The sequence below is a fragment of the Gymnogyps californianus genome, chromosome 3 (genome assembly GCF_018139145.2).
Source record: "Gymnogyps californianus isolate 813 chromosome 3, ASM1813914v2, whole genome shotgun sequence".
Taxonomy (NCBI): domain Eukaryota; kingdom Metazoa; phylum Chordata; class Aves; order Accipitriformes; family Cathartidae; genus Gymnogyps; species Gymnogyps californianus.
In genome coordinates this window covers 60,642,544-60,658,187 of record NC_059473.1, presented here as the reverse complement: position 1 = coordinate 60,658,187, position 15,644 = coordinate 60,642,544, and the positions used below count along the sequence as shown (strand labels likewise).

The window sequence follows — 15,644 nt, the reverse complement described above, 5'->3', positions numbered from 1 at the left end:
GACGGCGGCGGCGGATTGAGGGGAGGCGGCTCTTGAAGGGGGGGGTCGCGGCACGGCCGCGCCGGGGGAGGCCGCTGGCCGGGGGTGGGGGGGCACGGGCGGGGCGGGCCGGGGCGCAAGGCGGGCTCGGGCTCTCCCCGCCCCACGGCCCGCTCCGCCGGAGCCCGCCGCCCTCCGGCCGAAACGCAGCCTGTCTCTACCGCCTGCAGGTGAAGGGTTCCGGCTCTGCCCCTGCCAATGCTCACCCCCGCCGTGTCCCGGCTGGGCCGGCACCGCCGCGTCCTTCCCCTCCCGGAGAAGCGCGCCAGCCGTTGGGGGTCTCCTCCCCGTCGGTGCCGTTTTATCTGGCTGCTCGATCACGAATTGGCACCTGGATTTTCAAGGATTTTAAGAAAATGAAGTAATTGACTTCTGCTTTGGCCAACATCCCACCGTGCTTCTCCTGCCTCCTCCCGCCCCAGGCCCTGCTGGCTCGGCCTGGCGTGGCCCATTACTGCTCTCCTCATCCTGGGAGCGCTGGCCATCTCCTTCAGTGCTTGCCTGAAAGCTGCCTGCCGGGGTCTGCTGGATCTGCAGCCTGATCCAGGTCTGAGTCTTGGATCTGCAGCCAGGGTCTGCTTCAGAGGCGGCCTCAGTGGCCTGCTGGTTTTGCCCTTCCCGCCTGCTTCCAACCACAGGTTCAGCTTGCCTTCCCAAGAAGGACAGGGTGTAACATTCATTGCTCTGCAGCTCCTTCCAGCCCACTGGTATGTGAATGGCTTCCAGGGTAGAGAGGTGCCCCAAAGCCTGACAAGGAAATATTTCTTTGACCATTAGAATGGCTTCAGTGGAAGCTGCCTCAATTCAGTAGATGACACTTGGCGTTTGTGCTGCCAAGTGTGGATCTTTTGGTGGCATCATTTGTGGATCATGGGCGGCAGGCACGTACTTTAAAAGATGCATCTTCCAGCAAATTTGTTGCCCGGGCTGGTGCTTTTTCAGTCTTTCCTGATGCCTGAATTGCTTATTTTTTGCATCAGACCCTAGCGGCCATGGGACGGCCTTTGTGAAATACTTTGGTTTAATCAGCAAATACTAACTTTCCAAAATCATCACCATGAATGGAAATTTCTTTGGCAATCTCATCAGAACAGTTAAAAATGAATGAGCAGGCAACTGAATTAATCTCTCTCCACCTGGGAAGGATGTATACTTTACTGCTGTTCTATGGAAACAGAACTTCAGTTTCCAGGCCATTAACCACAGCTGTTACATTTCATCCAAAAATATTTAAAGAGCCGTGAAAACAGGAAGTACATAATTTTTTAATATTTTCATTTATATACCTTGATGAGTGTATTAAGTTACAGGCTGATAAAAAACATTGTGACTTCCATGATATCATTCTTTCTGACTGACTATTCACATTACTCTGATTTACAAAAGCACTTTGATATCACAATAGGAGCCACTTCAGATCTCTTTTACATTCAATGTTGACCTACTTTCTCTATGTCTTCTTTTACCTTCGCCCCTTTAGATATCACTTTGCTTCTCAAAAGGAGTCCTTAAACGCCTTTGACCTCTTGCTATGGTATCTTTTCTAGTTTATCTTTGGATTTCTTCATGTTCTCCTTTCTTTTTGATCACACCAAAGGATTGCAGACACTGAGCAGCTCCTTAATGTGGGAATTTTGAAGTAGACTCTCTGTATTATATATGTAGACTCTCTGTGCTTATTCTGTACAGCATGCCAAAGTTACAACTGCTCTGTGGCTCAAAATGCTTTGAAGGAAAAATGGTTTAAAAAAAGCTCAGGGGTCTGACCCAAAGCCCTCTGACATCAGCGACCAGCCAGTGACTTTGGTGAGACTTCGAGCAGGAGCTGTGTATTTCAATAATGAACTTGGTCACATCTTTTAAATTAAAAAGAAAGAAAGAAAAGAAAAAAAAGAAATAGAAAACAGTTCAGTAAATAGCAGTCATGAGTACACTTCTGATTAAGGCGTAAACAGGTTCAGAAAATGTCACCAGCCCACACAGGCACAGCTACTGAAATCTCCAGTGAGGGAAAAGGTCCTCAGTGCACAGTTGCATCTGTAATGATGCAAGCTGCAAAGGGTAAATAATGAAAATAGTACATTGTAAGATTTCGTGAATAACGTAAGACCAGTGTCTGCGACTGCTGGAACCTCTCTAAACCTGGGTACAGCGTGCCTGGCTGCGCGACGCTGGAGCCACCGGGCCCCTGCAGGAAGGTCTCTAAGCGTGGAGCAGCTCACTGCTGCGCCCTGCGAGGAGAAGCCCCTGCCTCCCACTCTCGCAGCACAGTCCCGCTGGGAAAGCTCTCTGCAGCGAGGGAAGGAGCAGGCTGGTCTGTCAGCGGAGGGAAGAAGGAGAGGAAATAATGAAGGCAATTCCCTGGGAGATGCTGAGCAGAAAAGACCTTTTGACTTGGCTAATGGCTGGCATACGAGACTCCTATACTGGATTGATCGCTTGGACAAAGGCGAAGGGTGCCTGAGCCGTATGACTGCCAGGAAGACCACAAAACTACCGTGCCTGGGGAGCTGCACGGGGTTTGGCGTTGAGAGGAGGTCACTTGGTTTCTTGGTGGTAGGCACAGGCCAGTAACTGAATTTCACAAGGACACGTTTTAGACTTGATAGGATTTGATTCAGACCCGGGGAGTGGTAGTTGCTATAATGTTTTCATATAGCCTGAATGGGACTTTCATATTTGATAGCTAGGTAATGTGGCACTGGGTGCGTTAAAAATACAGGGCGAAGTCCTGTCTATCTTTGCCATTGTGCCAGTGGCTTCAGGGCAGCAAGGATTTAATTCAAGGCAGAACATGAAATGACTTGCCTGTAAAAAGCAGTGAAAACACTAAATATCCTTTTAAAGATGAATCGTGTCGTAAAAGTGTGTCTGTCAAACAAACACCAGAAAACGAAACCACGGGGCTTGATTTTGCTTTTGCCAAAGTCGGGGTGACTCCCGCCTCTGATCTGAAAGGCAGGACTGTCTTCCTCCCAAAACGTTGAGTCACACACACGGTCGTAAAACTCGTTGTGAAAAGCCTCTTGCCTGCAACCCAAGCCTGAAGAAAGACGGGGGGGGGGGGGGGGGGGGAGGGGGAGGGCAGGAGATTTGACTCATCGCCCTCCCCGCTCGGCTGCAGGGGTGCGATGCCTTGTGCAACCTCCCGGTTTTGCGGGGGACGGGCCGGGGGAGGAGGGAGGGCACCCTGTTACACAAAACAGAAGTGGTGGTGTCGGTTGCTCGGCTCTTTTTTAACTGATGCTCGGTCTTTTTTTTCCGAGAGTTGGAAATGACGGGAGCGGGGAGCACGAAGACACCCCGGGGGGGTGTGTGTGTGTGTGCAGATGCACGCAGATGCACCCCCCCTTGCTTTGCCCCTGTGCAAACACAAAATTTAGGCTCTGACAGACCCAAAATCCCCGTCGGCGTCCCGGCGGGGCGGCCCCGCTTCGGCGGGGCGGTCGGAGGCGAGGGGCGGCTCTTCCTCTGCAAACTTTCCCTTTCCCCTCCCTCTCCGCCTCTTTCCCTCCTCTTCTCTCCTCCCTGCCCCTCTCGGCTCCCCGACGGCGATGGCTGAGAGGCCGGGGAGCACCGGGGGTGCACCGCCGCCCGCCTGGTCCTTACCCGGTCCCCGCGGCCGCTCCCAAAGCGACATCTCCTCCTTCTCCTCCTCCCGGAGAATCTGCCTGCTCCGGTCCAACGTGGGCGGCTCAGGTAAGGGGGAGGGAGGGGAGAGTCCTTGTGTCCGAGCCCCCCGAGCCGAGCTGAACTGGGGAATTTGGGAAAAGACATCCTCCTCGGCACCCTGCCCTGCCCTCCCAGACCCTAGGACTGGCTTCTCTCGGTGGCCAAAGTGTGGGTCCCTGGTTTATGTGGTGCTTGATCTACCCCTCGAGATGATGTTCGTCAAGTTCCTGGCTTTTCATACCCGTGTTCTTAGGTTTAAATGAACCCCAGTAAAGTTGTGGGTACCCATGCATTTGCCAAAGCATCTCTGACTGCAAGGGCAGAAAAGCCCCAGGAAGGCTTCAGGGTGTATTGCGGGGACATCAAAACTCCTCGTCCTGCCGCTTCACACATTACGCTTCAATTGCATGTTAGAATTTTACCTCATGCACTTATATCTCCTTCGGGTTTTTCATTAACAGAGGCAAAAAATTGTGTGAGTCAGTATCCCACCTTCCTCCTTCGGGAGGCAACCACTGCAAGCGCACAGGGGATGATCTGGGGCTGGAAGCTGGCCTTTCGGGACAGAGTAGGCTTCCTGCAGGTTTCAGAGTAGCTTTGCTGTGTAAAATGAGAGGAAGTAAGGGTCCTAGTTTACAGTGCAGATATTTGAAAGTGGCCAAAGTAAAATAAGTACATATGCAGTTGGGCTATTCTTTACTCGGGCTGTTTCCTGAGGTCGGGCATTAAGGAAAATGAAATTCTGGTCTCCATACTGCTGAGCACATTTTCAAAATGTGTGCTCGCCCGGTTGCAAATCGGCCCTGCTCTATTGACTAAAACAAGACTGTAGGCACATACGACCCTGGCAATGTAGGCATTTTGGATGCACTCGTCCACTCTACTGCACAGAGGTACCCGTGAACCACAACGCCATCAGGGAAGCTCTAGAGTGTACTGAGGGACCTCCTCTGCTGCAGCACAAGTAGGACAGTGCAGTGCATGGTCGGGTCTGCAGTGGACCACAGTGTCCTCTTATGTTTGCTCCTCAGGGAGTGTTAAGAAGAAGCAGACCATTTGCTTGGGGAAGCTCAAATATATGGCTATGCCTGCCTGATGAGGAAAGAGGGAGTGAAAACTTGCTTAGTCACATAGGAACAAGTAGATTCAACTTGTGGTGCCGGAGGGTGCAAGCAAAAACAACTCTACGTGCCATTTTCTGCTCTACCTTTTTGTGTGTCTACTTAGAAGTTACATTGAAGGACATTTGGGACAGGGGGGAGGGAGGAGATTCCAGTGGTTTGCCCAAATCAGAAAGGACTACTTTTAGGTGTAAGGTGTATTTCAGCACCATCTGGACGAGTGCAGCATGAACAATGCCCTACGACTTGATGTGTACACAAGATGCCTTAACCTGGATGCGGAGGGATCGCCACAGAGGTTGACAAGATTGAGCCTATGTCAATGTTAGACTATGTTGGTTGTTAGCTTAACTACAAAGACTACTAACAATGAGCTGCGTTCATTAGAAGAGACTGGAAAATCCAGTGGAGGTAGAATGATGGTGTTTTTGAAGATGTGTTGTTATTTGTAGTTTCTTACACACAAAATTGAGGCCTCCCTGTTGCCCTACTTGATTTTTTTCTTTTAATTTTGAGGATGTGCTTCCTGCCAGCAAGTGACAAGAGTTGCTTTCTCTGGTTTTTATTTTTTTGACATCTTTTCTTTCATTCTGTATTTTCTCCATTGCTGCTTCCTGTATTTTTTTCCGGCTGCTCATTGGGCACAACAAAAATACTTACATGCTGCCACACAACTGTTGATTCCCCCTTTAAAAAGAAAAGTATGCATTAAAGATGCAAAGCTGTTTAGTTTTTAATGTGGTGGTTAGAGAATTGTTTTTATCCTGAGATGCCATTAAAATAATCTGCTTTTTTATTCCCTCACTAACCTGGAGAACAACCGTAATGGGGACAGAAACGTGAAGCACTTAGAGAAACAATATGAGCCTTATTATTATTTTTGCTTCTACCTCTTTCTCTAGCTGTACCATTCGATTAAAGTAGGTCACTCATTTACATCAGATGTTACCTGTGCTCCAGCTGCTCCATTTAGAAAAGAACAATTTGCATTTTAAATAACCTGCAAATTATTTGCCTGCTGCCTGTTCTGGAGTGATTCACTTGCAACTGTTGAAGTCACAGGTTGCGGTTTCTGTTGCGTATTTGTCTTCATTTTCTAGATCCCGACACTAGTTGTGCTGAGAAGACGATATTGTCTCCTCGCACTCCATCAGTGATGGGTTGGTACCCCTATAGACAGTTCGCACTGTCATTTATTTTACCACCTCCTGATCTACAATTCTCAATGCAAGATCTGTTAAGAGGCAGTATTTGTAGAGACCCCTCTGTTAAGAGGCAGTATTTGTAGAGACCCTTCTAGCTAAGGGAGATATAATAGCCTTTCTAAAAGCAGCTTTGGCAGTGGCTCATAAAATGCATCTGTTTGTTGTTCTAGATCAGTACTGTATGTATCTCGATAGTACAGTGAGGCTGGTCGGGTGGTCCCCATGTTTATGCTGCCTGTGCTTTCTTACCCCCACTCATTCCTCTGCTATTATCATATGCTGAAAGTAGCAACTTCCTGGTATCACTTTGCAGCATGTCACTTCATCAGCTACAGTCCAGTTTGTGAGGACAGTGTATTTTCTGTTTTTTTCTTCTTCTTAAAGCTGACCTTTTATTTTAGGGTTAGTGGTAGAAGATTACTTAATTTCCTTCTCTGGGCTGTCACCTCACCCATCGTTGTATCAGGCCTTTACCTTCCAACATCTTCTTTACCTCTGGTAAGACCCTGGGAAGAATAAGGTGATCCTCATCATGAGTAAGGGTGGCACGATCTAGACTTTTGATTTAGACCCTGCAAAAGTGTAACGTCACAGATGTTCAGAGCCTCTGTGGCAGGCATAACCTGTGCATCACTTCAACATCATGGTACTCCCCACCTGACAACCGGCTAGTTTGCCAGAGCATGTCTAGGAGATTGGTGAAGAAAAACATATTCTCCTAAAATTTCAGAGCAACACCAGAGCCACTTGAAGAATGCTGCTTGAATTACATACCTTTAAGCAGCCTTCCATGTTTAGTGACTAGATTTAAACACACCTTAAAGGTGGGTCACGTTAGCCGAGTCTCTTGATTTGCCCAGCATAGATGGGAACCGAACTGCAATTGAAACAAAGACTCTGTTCAAATGCTTTCCCAGAACTTCTCAAAAATCTAGATTTGGTGGCTACGGGGCTGAGGGCAGCTCTCAGCGTGAGCGGTGAGCCCTGAAGTGCAGGGTGGAGGGGGAGGTTGCTGTTTCATATCAGCCGCCTTTGTGCTCCGGTTGTGAAGCGGCGCCGGCGGTTCTGTTCGTGACAGCCCTCAGGCACCAACCTCAGCTACTGTGGTGCCCGTTCTTTATCTGCATGTCCACGTAGACAGTTTTCGGTTTGCTGTCTTTTTAGTGTTGTGGTTTTTGCTCTACAGCCTTGCATTTTCTTCCTAAGGTGGTGAGGTTTGTGGTAAGGTACATCTTGGTGAAAAGGGAACTTTACTGCTCAGACCAGAAGTCAAAACAACACCCATTTCTCCTCTTCGGGATTGACACTGTCATATTGTTGCAGTTCCTCTTGAGGTCTTGCTCTTTAGCAAGACGTAGAAGTTTCCGATAATTTGTTCCACTGCTAAGAAGCGCACCTTTCAGGTAGAGAGGTAAGCTCCTCATGCATGTTTCCATTCCCTTCATGCTTTTTTTCATGCCTTTCTGATGACAGATAAAAAAAAAAAAACTACCTGAGAATTCAGACAGCAATTCATCAATACCTCAGGCTATACCCCAGATGCTGGGTTGCAGCAGACAGTGAAAGGCTGAGCGCAAATTACAGTCCTACCTCAAAACTTGTACATCCCAGGATTATTCTGGGAATTTTTGGCTAGCAAAGTGGTCCTTCGCAGGTTAATTTATTAAAAACGATAATGAGTAACAGCTACAATTCCTTCTGCTGTTGACTCCAGAATAGGGTGGGTGAAAGGATGGCTTAAACTCACCCACTTCAGTGAAGAATCAGGGAAGATTTCATGTAGTGGTCAGAGTGGCTGATGTTGGATGGGAAGAAAATTGATGATTTTTGGAATTATTGGAGCTTTTAATGATTAGAGTGTTCCACTTTGCAAACTTAACAAATGTCTGGTTCTCTTCTCAAAGGACAAACTTTCTGGCTGATGCAAAGGGAATAAAATGTTTTGACAGCTGGAGGTATTTGAGCACCTAGAAAGAGTGAAACCCAAAAAACTCTTATCTAGAGATTGACTTGACTATCCGGGGGCTTGGAACCTAGGGAAAAAGATAAATTTTGGCTAGGTAGGTAGGTAGCTGTTCAGGTTTGCCTGTGTTTCCCTCTGCACTTGTATTTCCCAAAATGGCCACAGATTCCAGTTTCTTGGATCCAATGTCCATATACACCAAGCAAGAGTCCTACCAAGGTCTGTGGGAGCTGAGTTCAGTGTTTGTGAAGAAGACATCAGATGTGCTTTGGAGGGGCAGTTAGAAAGATGGTGTTTTTCAGTCATCAGATGGGGGTGAGGGGGGAGCAGTCTCATGATGTGGAAGAACACTCATAACTAAAGCGGCTGGTTTTGGTACGTTGTATGAAAATATGGGAGTTATGGGAAAACATGATTCTCTGTTGTGTCAAGCAGGACTTGTTTGCAACATAAATCAAAGTACAGAACTTTGCAAGAAGCCCAAGGCAGATAATTTGGGGTAGAAAACTATAGTAGAAATTAAGACAAATCATCATTGTTGGGGATTTAGAAACTAAACTCAACACGACTGTGTAATTTCCAAGAAATAGTGCATCTTGTCCCTAAGTCCCCATTAATATTTTTCCATCAATTTGAAAACTTGAACTATCAGAAAGAGACAGCAATCTTAACTGTATGAAATTTGACATATGCTTACAGAATTGAAGCATCTACTTCTTCATAATAATCTGGAAACACACTTAGACCATCATCCCATAATCTTAAATCTCATTCCAGTCATCCTTACATGTAACTTGTAGTTTCACAAGGGTGCTGAGGAAAAATCCAGGAATCATATAACATTTTGTACTGCATGCATTGATAAAGTTTAAGTCTGCCTGAAAACTGGTTTATAAGATTAGGTGGGCGTGCAGGGAAGAAGTGTGTGCCAGAATATCACCAGCCGTTTCTAATATGAGTTTATAAAATATTGCATATGAAATAAGAATCTGCCTGTTTTATCCTGGGCTAAAAGACATTATTCCACACCAACTCTTGCAGAATAACTGGGATATGCTCTTGGTATTAACCCTGATTGAGTGTGAAACGGGGAACACAGGGAACACTATGATTTACAAATACAAACCATGTATTTTATGTGTCATTTACACATGACCCAGTTTCTGGGACAACAACTTTACAATCAAATATTCAGACTTGGGCACAGGATGAAAAAAAAGTATTTTCTAAATGTGGTAATAATCCTCATGGTTGGCTAAGTAGATATTGGACTGCAAACATTCGCAGCATAGGTTTTAATGCATATTTTGCAGCAACTAATCAGTAGCTGACTGTGGGATCTGTTCAGCGTTTTGCTACTGTGTGTGTTTTGTTTCTCAAGGCCCTTTGGCATTTAGCACTTCCTGCTGGTGTGTGGCTTCTAGCAAGTAACCATTTAATATCAGACCGCATGTCAAGTATGAACCCTGAAGAAGTGATCTGAAGAGTAGCTGAAGAAGACTTTTTACTCCTCCTCTTGCTGAATGTGAACAACTTGTTCCAAAAAAGCTCATTTTTTGGTTTTAAAACCTAAACGTTTCAGCAGTCAAATCCATTGTTAGCATAAATCATTTACGTTTCTTCCTCACCACCCCCCCGCCTCCTGCTCTTTTTGCCGTTATTTCATGAAACAGCAGGCACTATTTAAGGTCAAAGGGCTGGGGATAGTTGGCAGGTTTTTTAAAGATTGGTGAAGAATTTACATTTTTATTTATTTTTGCTTTTTGAAGTCAGAATCCTTTCAGTGCCAGAAATCCTGTAGGATTTCAGTTTTCAATAACACCAGTATTAGTCTTGCTTCTGAATTTTTAGTAGTTCTCACTGAATATGCTTTAGCATGAGGCAAAGGTATCTTCAGTGCTAATCTTTTCTTTTTTTTTCTTTTTTTTTCCCTAGTATTTTACCGAGCATGTTGCTGTTTTTAACAGATGCAGAAGTTATTTTTTCTCAGATACAAACCAAGTGGCACAAAAGGAAAAATATCTAGAAGAAACTAGAAAATCCTGACTTCAGTGTTCTGGGTTCAATCACTTTTCACTTTATCTTTGAAATTGTCAGTCTTAAAACCCACCACAACAAGGGATGCTCTTGCTTTTCATTCATGTGGAAAGCACTGTGATCTTCCCGAAATACAAGCAGAGTTTGTAGGCAGTCAACGCTTCCCTCGGTGGTGAGCTGAGAAAACTTGTTCCCCATCACACAATTTTGATGCAGAACTGAACTTTTAAGATGTGTTGTATGAATCCTACGATTGCCTTTGATGTTGTTACGATTTTTGAGTTTTGAAAGGCTGAAGCAGTGAAATATTACTAAATTTTATCAGTACTGAGTACTTAGTATAATGGGCTCAGAAGCATCAGCACTGCTTTAATATAGCCTGAAGCTTCAAAGCCGCTACGCTTTGCAAGTCTGCCATGCTCTCAGGTAGAGGACTTTATAACGAAGTGGAGCTAAAAAGCAGCTTAAACCACTGCATGCTTTGGTGGTAAGACACTTTTCTACCCTCTCTCTTCTCTCTCATGTTTCTTATATATTTCTGGCACATTCTGGATCGCCCTTCCCATTTCTCATGTTGTTGTTAAAACCACTTGGCCACTTTCAGAGAAATACAGGGCCGAACAGCGGGGGGCTGGGAGGGAAATGTGGAAGAGGAAGCATTCTACCGGAGGTGGCAACGTGGCGATTCTTCACATGCTAAAATACTGTGTGTAAATGGCTTCTCTATGAAATAATGATCATATTTTTTACTAAATGTCTTATTTTTCAGAAAATGTAGCATTTAATCATTATTTTTAATTAAACGTGTATTTTACAGCTCGCCCTACATTTTTTAATGTTTGCACAATTTAGAGTATCAAGAAGAAAAGCTTGTTTGGGGACAGTGGACTCCTATTAAAAGCAGTTACTTTTTCTTTCCCTTCAACTTCAGACATGACTTCAGTCTCGCACACAAATTGTGCTGGCTCCCACTTGAGGAATTTGCCCAGTTGCACAGTACCACACACTATTTCTGTTAGCTGGATGCATCAGTCGGTAGCTCAGTTTTGGCACCTTTACCCAAGTCGTTCCTACCCAAACTATAATGGAAATAAAAGGCACTCATCTCTTCCTTTCACCTTCTTGCCACTCTTTCACTCTCCTCTCCCCTACTAGCTTCTTTTCTACCTTCTCCACAGCTTCCAATAAATCTCATTTATATTGTGTCGATAGCCTACGTACCACTTTTGATGATCCTCTGTCTAGGTCTGGCTGTGTATGTGTTAGGTTCTGTCCTGCCGATTCAAGTCTGATGCACTCCAGTGCTTCCCAGATGTTGGAGGCTCTTTGAACCCAGAGACTGAGAAGTGAATGGACTAGGAACCTGCAAACATAAGTTTATTTTCTGCCTGTCACAGGGAGATGAAGATCAGAATTTGGACAGGCAGAGCAGAGATTCTTTCAATTTTAGGAACTCATTGGGAAGGGGAAAAAAGGTGTCCTAATAATTCTTAAAAAAAAGGGTTGCTGAATATTAGGAGTGGAGAAGTGCTTCAGAGCCTTTTTAAGATAAAGCTTGGCACAGTGGTGAGGATCAGGAAAAGGCTGAAGTCTGGCACGATCCCTGCATTATTTAAAGTTATTAAGTTAGCTAAAGTTTCTTTGAATACAAATGTATCCTGATGAAATGAGAGTTTTGTAAAAATCCACTTTTTTTAGAAACAATCCTGATTTCAGTCACATTTCTGCATTTTCAGGAGAAATATCTGACAAAATTTGAAAATGGTAAATTGTCACTTCAAAAAATTAGTCCAAGTTTTTTAGAATTTTTCATCATATGAAAATTTGATATAGGAGTTTTTTTCTAATTTGGGGAGTGGGAACAGGAACGAAGGCAGCAGAGAAGTGTCAGAATTTCCCTGGCACAGAAATGTGATTATTCTAAGGGGCCCCATCCACCTATACAGGGCAAGTGTAACCACTGCCACTTTACTTTGTTATGGCTAAATCATTGGATATCAAATTCTTTAAAGGTTCAAATGCCTTCTTGAAAGAATAAGGATGTATAAGGAAGTATTTCATGGAACCAGGCCCTAAAAAGGACGTTGAACAAAGCTCCCCCTCCAGAGCACGTGTGTTTGCTTTTTCCATTTTTAGGGGGAGAATCACAGCTTTTAAGATACATCTGTGACTAATATACACAGTACTCAAGAAAATTACAGGCACCAAGCAGAATTGGTGTTGAGGTATTGTTTTGTATCATCTACAAGCACAGTAAAGAAGAGGTTGTGGTGCATTTGCAGTTGAATGTGTCCTAATTGCAGGCCTTCTTTGTGTTCAAACACAGGCAGCTATATTTAAACTTTATGAGTGAAAGGATAATTAGTAGTCATCTGCTTGCCACTTTTTTATTTATTCCCTCTGTTGCCCAGTGTCAGGGCTGACAGTTAATGTTAGTGGTTTAAACCACCGATGAAACTGAACTTTTTATCTAAAAAAAGATGAGTGCTACCAAAGCACAGCATGAAAAGGCTGTGTCTACAAGACATAATTCTGATTTTTTTTCTGATTAATAGCAGTTTGGGCAAGCTCAGAAGGGTTGGACTTGAAATAAGTCCTTTTACTTACACAGTGAGAGCAAGTGTAATCCGTCAAGGACCAGTGGACATCCCAAGCCATGATAAGAACTGCTCTAGCCCCAGGACGAAGCACGGCATGCTGCTTTTGTTACTTGGGTTATAGGCACCTCTGTCTGTGTTTCTCTGAGTAGACTCTCAACTCTGTATTCTTAGGAGTGAGCCAAGAGGGAGAGTTACAGCTCCCCAGGGGCATGGCATCTTTCTTCCAACTGTTTGACTTTTGAGCCCTGAAGATTTAAAAAAAAAAAAAAGGTGTCTCCCTGTTAGGCCTTGCTGCAAACAAAACTGAATGGCGGTATTTCACACCATGTTTATTTTAGTGAATAGCAAACCCCAAAAATATGCTGCCACCCAGTTATTTAAGTCTTTGGAGACACATCTGCTATGCATTTTGCCTTATTCTTTGGAAGTTGAGATAAACAATGGCTTTTGATCTGCAAATAGCAAAAATAATTTTGGGGAAAGATTTCCAAAGGACTGATGCAGTAATTTTCAGAGCTTTCTTTTATTTATATAGTCAACTTGGGATTTGTCTAATGGGATCTTCACATGGCAAAGTGGTGAAAGTATATATGATTTTGTAGGTGATTTTGGCTCACAAGCCAGCAGCACCCATTTCACTCTGTGGTACAGATGTTTATCACTGGGCACATGGTACCTGAGCACGTTGTACTACAGCTTGTGCATTTAGTGGTCTATCAGAAACAGCATCTGAAAGCTACACCCTTGCAGTGCAGGATCTGCCAGACCTGGAGGGAAACAGCAGAGTGAATGGCTTGCTTTCAGCTACAGGGGTGAAAAGAGTGTGGGGAGAGCTTGGGGCTTCAGATGTGCTGCCTGCCCTTTTTTGGCTCTGTGTCAAAGAGCTCTCCTGATCATCACCAGACCCTGGCAGAAAGTTCCTCCCCTTGCAGCTTCCATGGGGACAAATAGTCTTTCACTCAGTTCCTGCCATGGAGGCAGTGCCAGGAGACAGGCAGCTCCACAGGTTTGCCCATCCTTGGGTGAGGGAAGGTGGCATCTCAACATAGCAAGGTAATTGCCTAATAGCAAGTTAGGCGTTACTTTGAAATCACTCTTAATTCAAGCTGGGTTAAGTAAAATGCAAATGAAAGCACTTTTTTTACAATGTCTAAAATAATGCAGTTGCCGGTCTTTTAAAAAGAGAAAGGAAACATCACTGACAGAGTGAGTGCTGGCAAGATGTCTGTAACCAGTCTGCTGAATTCAGGGGGAGAAAGACCCATCAGACTTGGTCTTGGTGTCAGCAGTTTAAGTAAAGATTTTCTGTACTTCTTTTCTTATGTATTCTATGAAGTTTATATATTTTTAATAATATTTTCTGTTTTGGATGGTTTTGCACTTTGGTGGAATTGTTGTAATTTATTTAAATTAGAAATTATCTATTGCAAGCAACACACAAGTTGGTATCACAGAAATTCCTGGTGAGTGAAAGTAACTCCGTGGAGCACACAGCTTTTGCAACTTTATTGCATTATTGTGTAAACTCTGTGGGGGAAAAGATATTTGTTCCACTCATTCTAGGCCAAGATTGGAAAAGTGCTGCAAGCACAGGAGGGGACATGTATAAAAGAGGTTTCTTGGGAGTGAGATTTATTGGGCTGGGGAATAGTCTCCCAGGAGGAACAGTGAAAGCTACCCTGCTGGAAGCACTTAAAACCAGAGCTGGAAACGCACTAAAAAGTATGTGAAAAGAAACTGTTTTGCAGTGGCAATGAGCAGGGTCTTTTGCAGTTGTGGGTTTTTTATTGCTCTGTGTTTAAGCCAAGTCAGGAATGACAGTGGGGGACACAGGACTGAGCATACAAGCCATCCACCTGCACCAGACACACTGGGCTAAGGAGGTGAAGATGGATCTTGCTTTTCGGCTGGACGGAAGAGCCACATCTATGTCCCCCCATCTGTGGCAGGCTGTCCTCTCAACCTCCTTTAAAAGCAGAGGGAAGCAAAAGAGATGGGAAGGAATTCTCCCAAGCAGCAAAGAAATAACTGACAATAAGTGAAATGAAAGAGCAAATCCAAAGGAAATTCTCCCTCAGTATTTTGAAGAGGAGTTGTGTTACACTCACTTTTACCCTAGGCTTAAGAGGAGTTTAAGTGAATATTTAGAATATTCAGATGAGTTCTAGGCAACGGGGTCTTGACAGTGAGAAGTCCATCGAATAAACAAGTTTTGCCTGCCTTCTAAGCCCATTGCTATTTTTAAAGAAATGATATCAAGGAGATTTTAATTCAGGCACTAATTAGTGAAGTGAATTCTAATACTTATTAGAACTCCATACTTCTGCTCCAGCCCATAGAGGAAATAAATCCCAGAAAACTAAACTGCATGCATATAATGTATGAAGTAAATGAGATTTGATGCAAAATGTTTTTATACAAACATTGGTTATCATAATAATGGAAGAGAGGGGAAAAAAATCCAGAAAGAGCTCTGTAAAAGGCAATATGTATCTCTCAGATTCAGGATTAGATGCTTCAAATTATGCACATTTATAAGAAGGACCCACCTGAGTTTTAAAAATACAAATGATTTCTGATTCTAATCCTTTTACATGTCAATAAAAGCTGTCAAAATATGTGCACTTTTCAGTAGTCCTCCATTTGTTAATGGGAGCTTAATCTTTTAGAAACAGAGTTGTTTTAAGAGTGGCTTTCACATTTTGCAGCAATTTGGAATCACTGTGAAAGTGATTCAGCCAGTGTAATAATTATACCTAGAAGAAATCAGAAGCCAGGTTCAGTGGTGTTTGGTAGATGCCAGATGTCTGTGGGATTCACTCTGATGCTGAAGACTCCTGCAGTAAAGCCTGCTGTGGTTCAGGGAACCAAAATTCCTTGCTTGTCTTCTAATGCAATATCTTCCCTCTGTGCCGCTCTGAGGGATGTAATGTCCCTAAGTGGATTACTCTGAGCCCAGGAATTTCTGTAATGGCACTGAACATTGGCTGAGTCGTGTGGACAGTGG

General features: G+C 44.2%; 1 protein-coding gene across 1 annotated transcript in view; it reads left to right on the top strand.

Annotated features, from left to right (window-relative positions):
- The first annotated feature begins 3,593 nt into the window (after nt 1-3,593).
- The window catches only part of PHACTR2 (phosphatase and actin regulator 2), a 146,349-nt gene continuing 134,298 nt past the window's right edge, over nt 3,594-15,644 (top strand). Inside the window, exon 1 of the mRNA XM_050893359.1 lies at nt 3,594-3,738. Within this exon, the coding sequence (XP_050749316.1) occupies nt 3,594-3,738 (145 nt within the window). The remainder of the gene's footprint in view (nt 3,739-15,644) is intronic.